Source organism: Maniola jurtina, chromosome 14 (assembly GCF_905333055.1).
Source record: "Maniola jurtina chromosome 14, ilManJurt1.1, whole genome shotgun sequence".
NCBI classification, from domain to species: domain Eukaryota; kingdom Metazoa; phylum Arthropoda; class Insecta; order Lepidoptera; family Nymphalidae; genus Maniola; species Maniola jurtina.
The window spans coordinates 485,596-504,821 of record NC_060042.1 but is presented as its reverse complement, the minus strand read 5'-3'; the positions used below and the strand labels follow the sequence as shown (position 1 = coordinate 504,821).

At 38.8% G+C, this 19,226-nt stretch overlaps 1 protein-coding gene across 1 annotated transcript in view; it reads left to right on the top strand.

Moving 5' to 3' along the window:
• LOC123871548 (protein singed) overlaps positions 1-19,226 on the top strand; it is a 53,399-nt gene that overhangs the window by 11,468 nt on the left and 22,705 nt on the right. The window contains exon 2 of the mRNA XM_045915412.1: positions 16,844-17,068. Within this exon, the coding sequence (XP_045771368.1) occupies positions 16,849-17,068 (220 nt within the window). The 5' untranslated portion in view covers positions 16,844-16,848. The remainder of the gene's footprint in view (positions 1-16,843; positions 17,069-19,226) is intronic.

Genomic DNA, 19,226 nt, shown 5'->3' with positions numbered 1-19,226 from the left:
ATATTCTTACGTGATACAGAAACAAGTTGCATCCCGGGGACGGGCTATTACTGAGAGGCAACTTTTGTTCTGGGAAATGAAAGGATCGGGATTTTTAAAAACCTAAATCCACGCGAGCGAAGCTGCGGGCATTAGCTAGTTGTAAATATATTTAGAAGCTACTATAAGATAATAGATAAGGTACTTATTTCCTTATATTTTTATTGTATGGCAGCGCGCGGTTTTAAATTATAAATTGCACGTCCTGTCCTTTTCTGTAATACATTTTTTTCTCAATATCTACCGCTTTATCTCATAGCAAGAGTCCGTAAGACATAATACAGTGAAAATAGGCAAAATATACAATTTTTGCAGTTTCCACGTCAGTACCTGTCGAATTTTTCTAACAGTGTAAGCAGCAGAGCTGAGTTTACCATCAAGTGTTGATATGTGGGTGTTCCATAGAAGCTTTGCATCTAACATTATACCGAGAAACACGGGGTTCTCCTTTATTTTCAACATATGATTATTTATCAATGAATTTATGTCATTTAAGGTCCTGGTATTGGGCAGTGTGAATTCAACACACTTAGATTTCTTTGCATTTGGAAGTAAATTGTTAGCAATAAATCAGAGAGTGACCTGTGATATGGCATTACATATAGTATACATTGTCAAAAATTATAATATTAAAGCTGTGCGTATTGCGTGAGGAATAGGTTGCAAGAGAGTTGCAACTTGCAGGGTTTGATGCATACGCTATTGCCAGCAAACATGAGACATATTTTTATCTACAGGCAACGTCTGAGTAGGTAACGCATACGTCTAACGCAAGTTGAAATGTATTTAGTTAGACCTATCGACAAGTTTGGAGTCGGGTGCAGTCTAAATGTGGCCCGTGTGTTTAGACTGTCCGTTTCTGTCAGTTTCACGTGTCGTCCCCCGCACTTCACCACCCCGCTTGCACAAATCGAGACAGCACGAAATTTTCAAGATTTCTGGGTGTAATTTCTGGTTTTCGTAGTTCCCACATAATTATAACAATATAAAATATATAACGATATTTTTTTTACTACATAATATTCATTAAATTTTCTAGGTCTGTGGTTTTTCCAAATTTCATTAAATTGCTTCGTTGTCTAGAAAAACGAGCACAAAGTTGGGCCTTTTTTTAAAGAAAAATACAAATCTTTGAGCCCCTGTAATTTTAAAACTACATATTTTTAGAAAAATCTAAAACACCACAGACACAGATATTAGTTTCTAGACTATGTCTGCAAAATTTCATGGACTTTGGTTGCTTAATATTCAAATGAAATAGGAACTACGATTGTATGGAGTAAGTGACGGAGAGAGCTCTGTTAATTTGTAGCTAAAATTGATAATTTCAACATTTAGACTTAGGTATACTTACTTATCATGACATTTCAAAAGTTTCATGACATTAATTTTTTTAACAGCCGCATCCATTTAATGTAACATCAATGTCAAAAGTAGAAACAATTTGTCAAAGTATCTATTAGTAGCGGCGAAGGGTTTTTAAGGGCGTTGGTTAAAATTAGATTAACTCTCCGTTCGGTTAGTTCAAATAGGGTTTTAATGATAATGGTAGTTATAAATAACGCTCAGATTTCGGCTCGTTTGTTTAGGATGGATGTTATGCTTGATAAAGAACACGGTTTCCTTTTTAGAGGCAAGACGCATGGACCTATAAATATGCAAGAACTTCTCTATGAATGTAAGAGCAGAAATCCATATTAAATATATGAATATATATTTTTAACCCCCGACCCAAAAAGAGGGGTGTTATATGTTTGACGTGTGTATCTGTGTATCTGTCTGTGGCATCGTAGTTCCTAAACTAATGAACCGATTTTAACTTAGTTTTTTTTTGTTTGAAAGGTGGCTTGATCGAAAGTGTTCTTAACTATATAATCCAAGAAAATCGGTTCAGCCGTTTGAAAGTTATCAATCAGCTCTTTTCTAGTTACTGTAACCTTCATTTGTCGGGGGTGTTATAAATTTTAATTTACACTTGATTTAATATTATAAATGCGAAAGTGTGTGTGTGTCTGTCTGTCTGCTACGGCTCAACCGCTGAACCGATTTTAATGGGTACAGAATTAGCTTACATCCTGGAGACGGCCATAGGCTATTTTTTATCCCGGAAAATCAAAGAGTTCCCACAGGATTTTGGCTAAGCCTAAACATACTCCTTTTTTATGGTTTTCAATTTCTATTCTGCAGGTGTGCGTTGCGCATTGGCCTGTAGATAAATGCAATATAGATATCTAGATATATAATATATCTAGATAGGTACAATATGAACATCTGTCTGTGTGTCACGGTCGGCTACCTACACAACAACTCTTCTAATGAGTTTTACTTGTTTTCTCGTCCAGCGCAAAAACTGTATTAGGTATCTTTTGGACGGTGATTGCTCGTTTTTCCATAAAAACCATCTTGTTTCATTTTATTTCCGAGAAATAATTGCCTTTGTTTGACATGGACCATGAAAAATATGGATAATATTCGAGATTTAATAAAAATAGCACCTAAAAGTAAGTAGGTAGGTAAGTTTTAGTATTAATTAATGTACAGGGTATTTTCTAAATTATTATTGATCTGCCAACCACAGAGTAGCTGTGCACTGAATATACGGCACTCGTGCTAGCCATGCGTGCTTTTGCGTGCTACGAGTAGTACAATAACTAGTCATTTAGTAAATACGAGTATAAGTTACTTTATAATATGGCAAAATAATTATTAAGTCAAGGATCAAATAAATTAAATCTGCTTTGCCAGAAGACTCGTACCGTCACCCTTTTTAGGGTTCCGTACCTCAAAAGGAAAAACGGAACCCTTATACGATCACTTTGTTGTTTGTCTGTCTGTCTGTCTATCTGTCCGTCCGTCCGTTGTGTCTGTCAAGAAAACCTATAGGGTACTTCCCGTTGACCTAGAACCATGGAATTTGGCAGGTAGGTTCGTCTTATAGCACAAGTAAAAGAATAAATCCGAAAACCGTGAATTTGTGGTTACATCATTAAAGAAAAATTAAAACGTGTTTCAATTTTCAAAGTAAGATAACTATACCAAGTGGGGTACTCGTATCATATTATGAAAGGGCTTTACCTGTATATTCTAAAACAAATTTTTGTATATTATTTTTATGCATAATAGTATATGATTTATTGTGCAGAATATCGGCAAAATTACCCGGGCACGGAACCCTCGGTGCGCGAGTCTAACTCGCACTTGGCCGGTTTTTTTAGTTTCAGCAGATTTGAAAAATTACAATCAATATGGCTTTTACGATACTTACGGATTTTGACCGCGGTCCGCCTGTTGCCGACCGCTGATATAGATCAATTATAGATCATCGTATTGTGCTACTAATACCAAAGTCAAAAAATTGGTTGTCTGTAAAGTCGGTTTACTGACGATAGTTGAACGTGACAACAAAGGCCAATTGTGCTTCTTTGTCGCTCGTTCCGCGCTCTCGCTTGCACTTCAAGCCTTACATGGAACGCCTCAGAGCGAGGTAACGCCGCATGAGTCATGTTTTTTCGTGCGTGCAGCCGGCTCTAATTATAAGACGTTGTCACGTCAAAAGGTATTAGATAATTCGCAAGCCGGTCTGCGCGCGCACCGTGGTCCGGCGGTAGTCTGTGGAGCAGTAATCCCCGGCCGTTGACCTGTAACGGCAACGCCGCTGCCTCCGCGCAGCTAGCACGCGATGCCTCACTGTGCCTCAGGCCCCACGGTGCAGGCCGGGTACAGGCTAAAACGTGCTAACTGCTAACCACCACATCGTGGGAATGTTGGACTAATGTTATAAGCACATTTCTAGCTGATGCCCGCAACTACGTCCGCGTAGATTTAGTTTTTTTTTAAATCTCGTGGGAACTCTTTGATTTTCCGGAATAAAAAGGGCACTCTGTGAAAATATCAACTCTATCTATTGAGTTTTATGAAATTCAGCCCGCTGCACGACTGACAGACGGACGGGTTTAGTAATAAGGTCCTGTTTGCAACCGTTCGGGTACGGACCCTAAAAAGCTGCTAGGCTCTGACAAAAGCATTTTGCATACTAGGTAGTGGACATCCTTCAAACGAACTGCATTCAACTCTTAACCTTATCACGATAGTATCCACTTGAGCGTAGTGCTCTCGAAGACACGTTCAATCTCAACAGCTCTCAGAATCTTGGCTTCATTTCTCTTGAGACAATGTGAGAACTATGTGCTTTTAATTCGTTTGTTCCACTTGTTCCGATTTTCGCGAGGTGTGAAAAGTAGAGTATTCAACGCAGGGGTAATGCTGTCTTCGTTTGGCACCCCTAAGCCCCGCGCTTCACTCTAGATGCAACACACTCGCTACGCTCGGAGTCACTTAAAATACCCCGTTAACCTTGGGATTTATCCCGGCGCAGCGCCCGTAAAGTAAGACATTGCATCTTGAATAATCTATTATTTTATTACACACCCGATCCGATATCGAATCGTTCCGAAAATCGGATAGTTTAAAAAGCTCAGCTCTAAAACAATTTTGCATACTCGAGTTAACTGCGCCAAGGTAGTGGACATCCTTCAAATGAACTGCATTCAACTCTGAACCTTATCTCAAGGGCCGAGAAGCCATAATAGTAACCACTCAAGTGAAGAGCTCTAGAAGACACGTTCAATCTCAACAGCTCTCAGCATCTTGGCTTCGTTTCTCGCGAGTCAATGTGAGAAGTGGCTTTAATTCGTTTGTTCCATGTGTTCCGGTTTGCAAGGTAAATTGGAAATGATTGAGCTTTGGCTGTGCTTCGTTTTGTACCTATAGTACGCGACAGGTCGGGATGGCCATCGGGGTATGAGATAGGAGGACACCCAGGCCCCGCACACCCGCGCTATCCCGCACCGGATTAGCGCGGGGGATGTGCGGATGTGCGGGGCGTTCTCACCCCGATTGCCATCTCATCCCGTCGCGTACTAACATCAGACCTACATCTAGAATCTAGAACTTAATCCATACAAGATTTTTTTGAGGTGTAACTACAAATTCACGGTTTTTGGATTTTTTGTTTTCTAGGTCAACGGGAAGTGCCCTAGTAGGTTTTCTTGAAAGACACGACAGACGGACAGACACAGCAAAGGGTTCCTTTTTTCCTTTTGAGGTACGGAACCCTAAAAACTGTATATTTAGGTAAAGAAAGCCACAAATACTTCATTCTGCAGGCATTGTTTGGATTGAGTTTAGACCCATAAGTCTAGATTTTATACACGATTGGAATACCGTACGATATTTCGGCATTCCAACGGAATCCCCAGCCGCGGACCGGTCGGACTGGTTACCGTAACTCCAACTGTTTGTTATGGTGTCAGATCTCGACCGCAGCTGGTTGTTGAGTGCTCTCAGTGATTACTCTGGTTAAGATCGATTACAGTTAAAAAACTTGCTCTGAACATCTCGTCGATTAATTCTCGTTACAATCAGCATTCCGAATCGGTGATAGGTACCGTAGACTGTAGAGTAACTATTACCAGATAAAGACTTCAACTTAAATGAGCTTTGTTCATCTATCTCTGATCGTTCCTTCATCATTGAAGATCTTGGTCCTGGCAAGATCCTCGAATGCATCAGCCGTTTTCCATTTACTACTGCCCGTGGCCGTGGCCATTTTAGCGATGTGTGTAGAACTGGTACGAATTGGATTTCTTCAGTTGCTCAGAGTGCAGACAACCTTGCTTGCATCCTTGTTTGAGCGATTTGCCTCCTCGTTTCTAATTTGAATCCGCTAGGATATGGAACACCCTTCCGGCATCAGTTTTATCTTCCACTTTAAATATAGGAAGGTACCTTTAAGTCAAGAGAGAATAGGCATCTTCTAGGCAAGCGCGCTCCATCTCAGGCTGCATCATCACTTGCTAGCAGGTCTAATTGCAGCCTAGCGCTTTGCTACAGTCAAATCACACTATAATATTATAAAGGTGAAAGTTTGTATGTGTGTGTGTGTGTGTGTGTGTGTGTGTGTATGTTTGTTACTCCTTCACGCAAAAACTACAGAACGGATTGGGCTGAAATTTAGAATGGAGATAGATTATACCCTGGATTAGCACATAGGCTACTTTTTATCCCGGAAAATCAAAGAGTTCCCACGGGATTTTTAAAAAACCTACATCCACGCGAACGAAGTCGCGGGCTTCAGCTAGTTTGTCTATAAATTAAAAAAATATAAGTTGATTCTGCATTTTTGCGGCAAGTAGGCAGGGATACTGTGATGGCGTGCGCCAAACGACGGCAAATTATTCGACATCATTACCAAGATGACGCGAAATGACGGGTAACTTCCGTCACAGCCGCCACTTAGCCTCTCGGCTCTCAATAATTGCATATAAACAACTTCTTACCCTCCAACACAATCATTATCAGTCTATACTCTATAAGAATACTTAGTAAATAATAATACTTAGTAAATAATAATATAATTATTATATGTATAGTACATCCATGGCTGCCCTCCATAGGCTACTTTTGTCTACTCTGTGCTTTTATCAGAAGATAGATTTGAATTTAGATTTTCTTGTTGAAGGGTTTTATTATCTCTAGTCAGTGTTTGTTAATACTTATTAAGCACTAGATGTAAGTATCGGGGTCTTTTAAATCCCTTGGAAACTTTGATTTCCGGAATAAAAAGTAGCCGATGTCCATTCCTAATGCTAATCGGTATCCAACGAAGTTTTATTCGCAATCAGGAAATAATATGTCGAAATTCCGCAAATTGAAGTCATACGTAATGCGGCCAGTATCTGTGCTTTCTGCAGTCTATAGTCTAGAATCTAGGTTCTGATATATCTTTAGGCTTAGGCTCCTAAGTCCTATGTGGCAGAAGCATACGAATATTTTGTGCATTCCATAGCTGTCGTAGAGAATTGCTGGCACTTGTTGAAACGTTTTATGACTGCACGCTCAGATGATACGTATCTCATGTTAACCTACCCTTGGACTATAGAAAAATCTCTTCTATATGAAATTAAGACCAGACATAAGCTTAAAAGACATAGCATGTAATTAAACAAATGTTATGTGCAATGTGCACATCGTCTTGACTCCTTTTAGATTCTAGACTAGAGCTAAGGTGTAAAGGGGTCCTATCTTTTGCTGTATGCATTTGCTCTCCTCTGGTGAAAAGGCAGCCTTATAAGTACCGGTTTAATGTCTGTTCGACATATACCGGTCCAATCAGCGGTAATTAGCCTTATTACTTTCAGTTGCTGTATTTACTGTCAACATCTTTATCGAAATCCGGTTATATCTTGCTTAAATTATAAAATTAATGATTTCTCAGACAGCTGTGATCTTAAACTTAACTAGCTGACGCCCGCGACTTCGTCCGCGTGGATTTAGATTTTTAAAAATCCCGTGGGAACTCTTTGGTTTTCCGGGATAAACGCAGCCTATGTCACTCAACAAGTCTTTGACTATGCTTGCAAAAAATCACGTATTGTTCCTTTCTGACATGATTGAAGGACAAACCAAGATACCAACAAACAAACACACTTTCGCATTTACAATATGGGTAGTAATTAAGAGGTCCCAGGGAAAGAGGCACAACTAACTACTAGCATATGCCTGCGACTTCGTTCGCGTGGACTACACAATTTTCAAACCCCTATTTTGAATTTCTAAAAATCTTTTCTTACCGGATGTCTACGTTACAATAGCTGCATGCCAAATTTCAGCCCGATCCGTTCAGTAGTTCTATGGCCACCACCAAAGTTCGAGCTGTGCGTTGATAGATCAGTCTATCACCTTTTTCTTATATATTTACTTATATTACTTCCCACAAACGACAGTACATCTTTATAGCCAAGATTCAAGAATGTCGAAGAAACTTTATTGTAGGTCTCGTAAACAAAGAACCGATAAAAAGTTGATGTACCTACCTACCTACCTAGCTACAGATTCCCTCTGGCGCGGGCGCTAGGCGGGCATTAGGCTCGAGACGCCTGTTTGTTTACGATCCTCGGCCAAACAGATTACGCGATCGAAGACCTTTGAACTGAACGAACCCTGTCTCGATTCAATAGACACACGATACAAGCTTTTATGTCTATACAATAGTCGATACAATACCCAATATACGCGCAATGCGAGTTTGTTGAAACGGTACGATTGCCCATTCCAAATTGGAGAATTTCAGTCGTTCAATTTACTATTTTCAGAATCCAGACAATCGCATTGGATTCCAAATCCTCTACCGATCGAAAAACCTACTGTCTGTACTAATATTATAAAGAGGTAAAGTTTGTAAGTTTGTTTGTTGGGGGTAATCTCTGGAAGTACTGAATCGATTTTGAAAATTCTTTCACCAGTATAAAGCTACATTATTTAGAGATCAGCCCATCAAGGCATCAAAATCAACCCAGTAGTTTAGGTGCTACGGTGGAACACACATAAATACAAAGCTACATACATACATACATAGACTGCTAAAATCATAACTCTTCCTTTTGGCTTTGTCGTAGTCGGATAAAAAGGCGGAAGTCCGTTCGAGGACGTAGACAATTCAAACACAACTTCAAAAGCCATACCGATTGATAGAAATCGCTAACTTCAGTGAATAAGTTTAAGTACTCCATGCTTTTGTTCGAAGCTCTATAATCAACCCAAACAAGGGTCTTGACAGACGTAGTAGCCCTTTGATTCCAAGTTCCCAGCGCATCTAGTCGGACGTGATAAGGGTGTTTATTTATAACTTATCAGCACCCGATGGACTCCGGCGACTGTGATTCATACATAGGGTTGCCATATTGTGATAAATTATGGTATCCAAATGGAGAAGTCCTCCTTTTCTACTAAAACTCCTTCCGTCCTTCATTTATTAAAACTAGATGATGCCCGCGGCTTGGTTCACGAGGATTTAGGTTTTTAAAAATCCAGTGGGAACTCTTCGGGATAAAAAGTAGCCTACCTATATCAATTTGGCATTCAAGCTGCCTCTGTACCAATTTTCATACAAATTGGTTAAACGGATGGGCCTTTAAGAATCCCCTGGGAACTCTTTGATTTTTCGGGATAAAACGTAGCCTATGTCCTTCCTCGGGACGGAAGCTAACTCTGTACCCATCAAAATTGAATAAACTGTTTGGCCGTGAAAAGCTAGTAGACAGACAGATAGTCGGACACACTTTCGCATTTATAATATGGAAGTATGGATAAAGAGTAGCCTAAAAACATATTATTACAACCCTGTTCATACATCACATACAAGTACCTAGATATAGCCATTAAAGCATTGTAATATTGGTAAGCTATTCATCGTAACTGTTTGGGCTCTATCAATAGACCGTATTCGACTATCGCGGTTCATTTGAATAGCTATCCAATGAAGCTATCCATTCCATTACTTAACTAAAAGGGTATGACATTATTTACGTAAGACTTGTAGACTGGTGATTTGATTCGAATAATCGCTTTTATTTGGACCAAACTAGTCCTGACCTACGAATAGGTAGCTTTAGCCCCACTAGTTGGCCTAGTATTAGATTTTTTTTCTAATCATTGACAAGCGAATGTCTTGTGCGCCGTATACCTACCTATAGCGTGTTCTTTCGCATCCAATTTTTTTTTATTCATGTTCAAGAAGAAGCTCCTATTTTGAAAAAATATTTTTTTTTAAATTTCACATTTTCGATACATAAGGTTCATCAAACTTTAATCTTTTTTAAACGATCCTGCCGTAAGGTTATTAGCCTTGATTTATTGTTTTTGATGACATTCAAATAACAATTAAAAAAAAATCAGAAACATTTTTACTTATAGATTTTTTTTTTGAAATTCTTTGGGGTATAATCGCATAATATATTGCTGTACAAACTCACCAGACAAGGATTATTTTATAGTCACTCGTAGAAAACTATAACATTTTATATTCCATAGCTATAAGGTGCCTATCCCCAGACATGGATTTAATCCCAGCGCGCGTTATCTCGATCGACATCTGCAATGCGCCACGACTAGCGACTCTCCGCTAATTCGGGCAACGGCGAACGACCGCACCCGCGTCGCACCCCCTAGCTAGCCGACACGATTTATTGTTTTACTTACAGAGTTGACATTACTAGAGAAGGAATTTCACAGATAGTTCTTCATTGTTCACCAATACGTTAGAGGTATTCCCAGCGCGCGTTATCTCGATCGACATCTGCAATATAAAAACTTTTTGCAAAATATAAAGACAGGGAGGATAAAAATACTTCGCGAACTTTAGGCGCCACCGGTCGTTGACTCCAGCCCCCAGCCGCGGGTATTATAAACATCGATTTTGTTCAACACGTGCAAAAAACCATAAACAGTCTTAAAATATCGATGTACTCACTACTAACCGAATAAAAGTCATCTTTACAACAGGCGTTTCGTTTTATATAAATACGTTTTTCCACGGAATTCTAAAAAACCACGTCAACTTTGGTGAGTTTATACTCTAGGCTCAGGGGAAGTCGCAGCCAAGTGAAAAACCCTTACGAACAAATAAGCTGGTGTAACAGGCGGACGGAGGACGGACTTAATTCCCACCAGGTCGTTTTGACCATTTTGGTATAGAAACCTAAACAGAAATGACTGGGCTGATATCATTTATCACATATTATCAATTTTTTTTAATTATCAACATACAGAAAAAAATCAATATAAGTACACGTAGCACCCCTTGCAACAACTCTTCTCGGAAGGAACGTCATTCCGAACCAGTGGTAGATTATTTTGACGATTCAAGAGCACTTGTATTTAAAAGTTTATTTGAATAAAAATCTTTTCTATTCTATAACACAGCACAAGCACAGAGGTTTGACCCTCAATGCGTACATCTACGTCTACGCTTTACTTCTTACCCTTGGATGAATGATTCTCTATGTTCTTACCTTCATCATCATCATCATCAGCCTGTGGGCGTCCACTGTTGGACATAGGCCTTCCCTATAGAGCGCCACCACATCCGGTCCTCAGCCTGACATCCAGCCACTTCCCGCCAGCCGCTTTATATCGTTGGTCCATCGTTTTTACCTTACTTCATAAAAAATATAAATCTATGTTAATGATGTAGGTTGTCTTCATCAGGGAGAACCCCCATGAAAAGACCCCTATGAAAAGATTTTAAGAAATTCTGAGTAAGCTAGAGACTTATAAAAGTGAAATAGATAAATAGCTGAGCATTTAAAGTTAACCACATTTAAACCACAGTTTAGAAGCTTTGGCATCGTAAAACCGATCCGTCATCCTCAGTTGAGTTTGTAACGGCACGAGAAATTACAGTTTACCACGAGAAAGTTAAGCTCTGGTCAAACAAAACGCGTGTCGACATGAGGTCACACTTAATACGAGACGGCAGCGAAAGCAACCACTCCTAGAGCTATTGTTGTTCATGAATAAATTATAACTATTGGTGTTTTGATTGCTGGTTTTCACATTTTTTTATTTTTTTATGATTCGCATTCAATCATTTTACTTAATATGGTCTGGGTGACATAGTCTAGATTTTATACGACAAAAATCGTTCTGGCGGATGTTACATCCAAAAAAGTGCAAAATTTTATTTTGCTTTTATCGAGTGGTATATCAAATTCAGTGGGACAGAGGAAAACATTCCTAAATCATCTTATCTCAATCGAAATCTCCTCAAAGTTCTTCTCGTAATGATTGAGTGAAGTAGTTAATGCTAGAACTCATGACATCCTCATAACTAGGTAGGTACAATAAATAATGAGGTACAATTGAGTAAGCTATTATCGGTTAGTTGGCATGTAAACATCCTGCATTGTTGCAAGCTATCGGTTAATTTATTTATAACTGTCAGTTACTGCTACCGACGGTCATTACTTGTTGATTGATCGCTCTCCGTGTTGTCAAAACATGATTTATACACTAACTACTATGAGATGTTTCTATCTCATGACCACATCTTGGACCACTGCTTGATTTTAAATCAGTAATGCAAATTCTGTCATATAATCGACAAGTGTAAATTAAAAATTTATTACACCCCCGACAAGTGAAGGTTACAGTACTAGAAGAGAGCTGATAACTTTCAAACGGCTGAACCGATTTTCTTGGATTATAGCTAAGAACACTCTCGATCAAGCCATCTTTCAAACAAAACAAACTAAATTAAAATCGGTTCATTAGTTTAGGAGCTACGATGCCACAAACAGATACACAGATAACACGTGATTCTATAAGGGTTCTGTTTTTCTTGTGAGGTACGGAACCCTAATAAAAAGTTCTAAATTAATTACATTTGTTTAGCCCATGTTTAGCATATTTCTAATTACTTCCGAGGTAAGGTTAGTCATTCTATAAGGTCTATGCCCTAGAAACGAGTGTTGAAGGCTAGGCATAGGTACCTTTGTTTTGCATTGTAAATTCCTTATGCTTATTTGTAGAAGCAAATAAGTGACTTAATTTAATTATGCATCTTTTATTACATGTACTTCCTAGGTCAACATCTTTATGCGGCCTTTGCCCCTAGTAGGTCTTAAATCGCTTTTCTGTCTAGTCCTGAGGTCATGACTCATGACTCATGATCGCTGCATTTTTGCATATTTAAGGTAATTTTGTTTGGTTTAACACCATCCTATTGTTACATTATGGAGAACTAAGGCATGCAGGGTTTCCTCACGATGTCTTCCTCCACCGTTAAAGTAAGTTATATTTATATTTAACTAATCATTGATGTCGGAATAATGTTTTACCGTTTTAGGCTGAAAGTTGTCAAAGTCAAAATAGGTACCTACCAATGTCTTTGATTGGAATTTGTAAGATAATTTATTATGTAAATTTAAAACTAAAGCTACGAGGGTTCCGAACGCGCCCTGGTCTGAAACCATTAGACTAAAAAGACTATATCACCAAGACCAAGTTTTATCAAGGTGTTGGTGGTGGGTCCAGTTTAGGCTAGTTCCTACTTCACGGGCCGTAGTTCTAGGCAGTGGTGAGTGGTGACGTAACCCCCAACTCCAGGCAACAATGGCAGGGCGGTGGCTTTGACCTCTGGCGCGACCTCGCGGCGGAGCGTGACGCTGCGCCCGCGCATTGTGCGCCACAAGCTAATTAGCTATACTCAACATATGTACGCACCTCGTTTGTCGCATGGGAAAAACAAACTGATTTTTCAATGACGAGTCAGACTCGCGCATCGAGGGTTCCGTACTACAGTCTTATTTTTTTTGCAATTTGCGCGATAAATCAAAATAAAAATGAATTAAAAATCTGTTTGAATGTACAGGTAAAGCCTTTTCATATGATACCCCACTTGGTATACTAATCTTACTTTGAAAGTTGATTATTTGTTCTGAACACATTTTAATTTTTTTTGTGTTGTAACCACAATTTGACGGTTTTCGGATTTTCTCCCTTACGTGTGCTACCTACCTGCTAAATTTCATGATTATAGATCAACGAGACACGACAGATGGACAGACAGACAGATAGAAAACAAAGTTATCCTATAAGGGTTCCTTTTTTCCTTTTGAGGTACGGAACCCTAAAATGCTTGATTGGCTACCTGGATCACGACCACAAATTCGTTATTAAATTTTAAATTGCCAGAACAGAGGCCAGATGATTAAAACTTTGAACTTGTGACGTAATTCAAGACCAAGAGCATGCAATGAAAAATATAACCGCTTCGCTGAATACGAGTATGAAGTATGTAATTTATGGAGTCTAGTATGTAGCCTTTTCATACTAATGCTTCAAACTATCTCTTTTGCCTCCAGTCAAAGGCTGCATGAGAGCACTATAAGTACGTTTTAAGTAATCAAGCATTAACGTGAATTGTATAACGAAATATGTCCCTCTTCAATATAAAAGAGCCGTATAGGTCTAAAGGTTTGGACACACATGACGCGTGGCAGCGACCCGTGACTGGCGTCTGCAGACCCTTTTCATACTAATGTTTCAAACTATGTCTTTTGCCTCTAGTCTATGGCTACATAAATGCAATAACGTGTCAATCTTTAACGTGAATTAACGTGAATTGTATAAAGAAATATGCCCCTCTTCACTATAAAAGAGCCGTCTCTAAAGCTCTAGACACATATTGCGCGGCGACAGCAAAAAACGACAAAAGTGTGCGACTTGATGTTAATTTACATGCAATGATCACATTTATCACACTAATATTATAAAAGCGAAAGAGTTCGTATGTGTGTATGTTTGTTATTCCATCACGCCACAATAACTGAACAGATTTGACTGAAATTTGAAATGGAGAAACTTATACCCTGACTTAACACAATATAAGCTTCGTTTTATCCCAGAAAATATATTAAAAAAAAAACCTATATCCACGCTGACGAAGCGCTGTTCATCATCATAAAAAGAAGTCAATACGATACATAAGAGACTTTAAACTACGACATTTGGATCACATCACAATTCTTTGATTTTCCGGGATAAAAAGTACCTAGCCTATGTATTTCCTCGGGATTTAAGCATCTTTGTATCTTTTACCAAAATTGGTTAAATAAATAGGCCTTGAAAACCTAGCAGACAGACAGATTTAGGCTTTCGCATTTAGAATATTAGTGTGGCACATCTTAATAACAAGGCAGTTACGATTTCTATGGTGTAGAATATTATTAGGTATGGAATATGGATATTATTAGTATGGAATATGGGTGACGTGACGTCCCTTGCAGTTTCCTTCACGCGTTATGAGTGCCCAAGCCCTAACCCTCTCTCAAGTAAAAGAGCGGTCTATGTTGAACTTGCAAAGTGCGCCGACATTTGCTATGCAAAACGCATACTAATATGGCTTTTATGGTAAATGTATGCGTTGAGTTTACACAGTACAAGACGTTATAAGGCGCGCTAGACCTGGATGGAGAATGGAATAGAATTAATAAATTAAAACCTAGTGCTTGGTTAAATTTACTTAGTATGAGACAGTATATAGGTTTTTGTACTGGGTACTTTATGCTTTGTAAGGGGGGAAAAGTATTTTTTTAAGTTAGCCCTTGACTGCAATCTCACCTGGTGGTAAGTGATGATGCAGTCTAAGATGGAAGCGGGCTAACCTGGAAGGGGTATGACAGTTTTCATTAAACCCCTTTGGTTTCTAAATTAATTATAAATTGTTTTCCATTAAAAGTTTTAAATTTTAACATAAAGCCTACATCAAATTATTATATTCCGTGAATACAGTTACTTTTTGGCTTTCCAAAATGATCTGCAATTTCTGCTATGCCCTTACATGGCTAAACCAAGCCATTACAAGTTTTTATATTTTTACGAGTAAATCCCTTATCATTATACGCGGCGCTAAAATGCAAATGCCGCCATTACCGTGGAAGCTGAATGAAGTGGGTAACGGACGCCGCGCTCTGCAATCTGGAGCACTGGTGTACCCTCGTTAGTCGCTTAGCTCGTTTGTGCAGACTACTAGTGACGTACTACGTATCGATGTTGTTGCGAAAAAGCTAAAAATATTATACGGCCTCATTTACAAAAGAGCTTTTTACGGCCACCCTAGGCCACTTTTAGCTCTATGCGAATTATTGTAACCTTGAATTTCTATTTTGACCGGACTATAGTAATATAATTTATATCCCATAGTGAAAAATGAGCTTTAGAAAATATATAGCTATATGCCCAGATTTACAGTGCCAATTTGAGTAGGTAGGTATGTTTCTATATTATGTATTTGTAGGACACCTTAAAATGTCAAAGTAGGTTTTTAACAAGTGTAAATTAAAAATTTATAACACCCCGACAAGTGAATGTTACAGTAAGTAGAAAAGAGCTGATAACTTTCAAACGGCTGAACCGATTTTCTTGGATTATAGCTAAGAACACTCTCGACCAAGCCACCTTTCAAACAAAAAAAAATAAATTAAAATCGGTTCATAAACTTAGGAGCTACGATGCCACAGACAGATACACAGATACGCAGATACACACGTTAAACTTATAACACTCCTCTTCTTGGGTCGGAGGTTAAAAATATTATACTTTTTTGTTATCAATTATCGTAGTTTGTCGATATCAGCTCTACATCACATCATTCGCATCATAATCGTAGACGACCTATATTTCTTCAATTGGATCTAACTCCTACACTTAACTTTTCTAGACCGCATTTGTATATGTTTAATTTACGTACTAATGTAGAATTCATACTAATTTTAATGGAATCAAAGTCTTTGATGTTTTGAGTGAACAAAAACTTCAGTTTTGGAGAGGGTTCGAAGGTTTTGGAAGTTTTGTGCGTTTTAAACTATAACACTTGGTTTAACGGTGAAGGAAAACATCGTGAGGAAACCAGTTGAGAGTTCTCCATAATCTTCTCAAAGTTGTGTGAATTCTGCCAATCCGCACAGCGTGGTGGACTATGACGGAACCATTTCCATTCTGAGTGGAGATCCGTGCTTAGTAGTGAGCCGGCGATGGATTGATGATGATGATTAGCCTCAATAGCTCAACGGTTACAGGAGCGGACTGAAATCCGAAAGGTCGGCGGTTCAAACCTCACCCGTTGCACTATTGTCGTACCCACTCCTAGCACAAGCTTTACGCTTAGTTGAAGGGGAAAGGGAATGTAAGTCATGATTAAAATGGCTAATGTTATTTTAAAAAAATTGATTGTTCGTTAAGTAGATACCCGAAATTGTATATCAAATCTTTGAAAAGAGCAACCGCCGAGTTTCTTGCTGGTTCTTCTCGGTAGGAAAGGCATTCTGAACCAGTGGTAGATGCTTTTGACGATTCGAAAGAACTTGTAAAAGTCTAATTGAATAAAAAACATTTTGAATTTGAATTTGAAAAGTTTGTGAAACAACCGGGAAAACAATTATAATGATTTCTATTTTGTCCACAGACACAATGAACGGTCTGAACGGTCACAGCAACGGTGACATGAACGGCGCCGGGGACATCATCACGCAGAACCAGCAGCGAGGCTGGTGGACCATCGGCCTCATCAACTCGCGCTACCGCTACCTCACCGCCGAGACCTTCGGCTTCAAGATCAACGCGAACGGCACCAGCCTCAAGAAGAAACAGATCTGGACCTTGGAGCCTGCCTCGGGGAACGCCAATGACAGTGAGTTTTACTTTATAGAACACTTGCTGATGCCCACTTCGTCAAACAAACCCCTATTCTACCCCCTTATCAAAAATGCTTTCTTGATGGATGTCTATGTCATAATAGTTATCTGCATACCTTTCGGCCCGATCCGTCCCAGTTTGAACTTTGAGCTGTGCGTTGATGGATCAGTCAGTCAGCCAGTCATCTTTTCTTTTATATTTAGATTGAGTGATTAGTAATTAGTTTCAACAAACTAGCTAAATAAAACTTACCTTCAAGATCGACTCAAATGTCATTAGTCTAAAGGAGGAATAGGTATGGCCCTAAGATGCTACCTTTTTCAATGGCAATGAATTCCATTGGTGTAGCAGCACTCAAATCAGGATATAGTTTTTTCCAGATTTCTCATAAATGTATAATGTTAAAGTTACACGAACTCAAAGATTTACTTGCAAATGTTTGAATCAGTATAAGTTTGAAACAATCATTTTCAAATAATCTCTTTCATAATACTCATACCTTTGATTCAATATTGTTATGCTTCCTTCTTAGAATACCAATCTCAGTGAATTCATCAGTGATTGCACAACTCGGCAATATCATCACGGTGGTACCATTATTGTGATGTCACGAATAACGAGTTCAGTGTACTCGAAGCCTCAGTAATTTAACGGTATAGGTAGAGAGTAGAGACTGATTGAAATCTTAATAGTTCTTACTTCTAATGTTTTATGTTATAAACTAGTGATCGCCCGCGGCTTAGCTCAGTGAAATATCCTATTGTCCTCTTTATTCCGTATCCCATGGGAATTTAAAAAAATCTACCCTTATTCTGTACCGTTATAAAGGGAAGCTTTGTGCAAAATTTCAGCTTTCTAGATCCAAGGTCTGGGCGTTCATAAGTTAATTAGCTAACCCGCCCCGTCTTCGTTTCGGTGGGATTTCTAAAAATCCTTTCTTAGTGGGGGTCGTATCTACTCATGTGACTTTACGTTATGAAGAATAGCTTTATGCAAATTTCAATTCTCTAGATCTGGCTGTAGGTACCTACGTTGATAGAATAGGTCAGCTACTTAGTTTATTTAGTGGCGATTTCACCGACGACATCGAGTGACGTTCAACCGAGGAATAAATAGTGCGCAATGACACTTTTTGTATAGAAAACCTACCAAAATATCCTCGGATAAGACGGCATGGTTTGACGTTAGTGAAATCGGCCCTTCGTTTCTAAGTATAGATAACCACCGTACACATATTATACTCAATTCCGTTTCTTCCGAAGGATATCTGGTAAAATACCTGATTCGGGGAAAACTTCGTTGGTGTATGTTTATAGCCCAACACACAAGGTTTATTAGAATTTATGGTGCTGTTAATTCCCTTGAAATGTAATTAAACGCTTAAGATAACTTATTATAGGGTATCATTGTTTTAGAGATATTTGTACTCAGATCTAAGTATGGCTAGATCCTGGCAATAACCAAAGATATCATGAAGATTGAATAAAAGAGAAATCAAATAGGTAGCAGAGAAAAAACATTTAATTATAATTGCTCAGTGCAAAAGTTTTAAAAACAGCTCTCAAACGTGTAAGCATACTCTTTGACCTCTGCTTTCGCTTTCAGTAAACGAGGGGGTCCTTTGAGTCCAGTTTGTATGAAGCTGAAAAGTTTAACTATTGAATTCAACATTTTATACACGTGTAAAGAGAGCTCTTGCACCCTCGAATCGCACAAATAACATCTACAGACATGTCGACTCCAAAGTTGGCAGTTGATTTTAACGCATGTCTTAATTTTGAAGAGCGTCAATCCAAGCGATGTCTATTGTCTGCTGCGCGTGTTAATTCGGCTTTATGGAAAATCAAAAGTTTTCAGGAGACTCTTTTTTTTACTTTTAGGTCAAAATCACATAGCCAAAAATGTGATAACATTTCTTTTAAACCAGCAAACATGGTAAAGAATGGGTTTCTGAGTTTACACGCGCCTTTTACAATGACATAAATTGTTGAATTTGTAGCTACGAGAGTTCCAAATGCACCCAGGGTCTGTATTACTATACGGAACCCTAATACCACCAATCCCACTGCCCACCCTCTCCTAATAGGCTATCACCGCGTCCGAAGTTATTAAATACTAGCTGGCGCCTGCAACTTCGTTCGCGTGGATTTAGG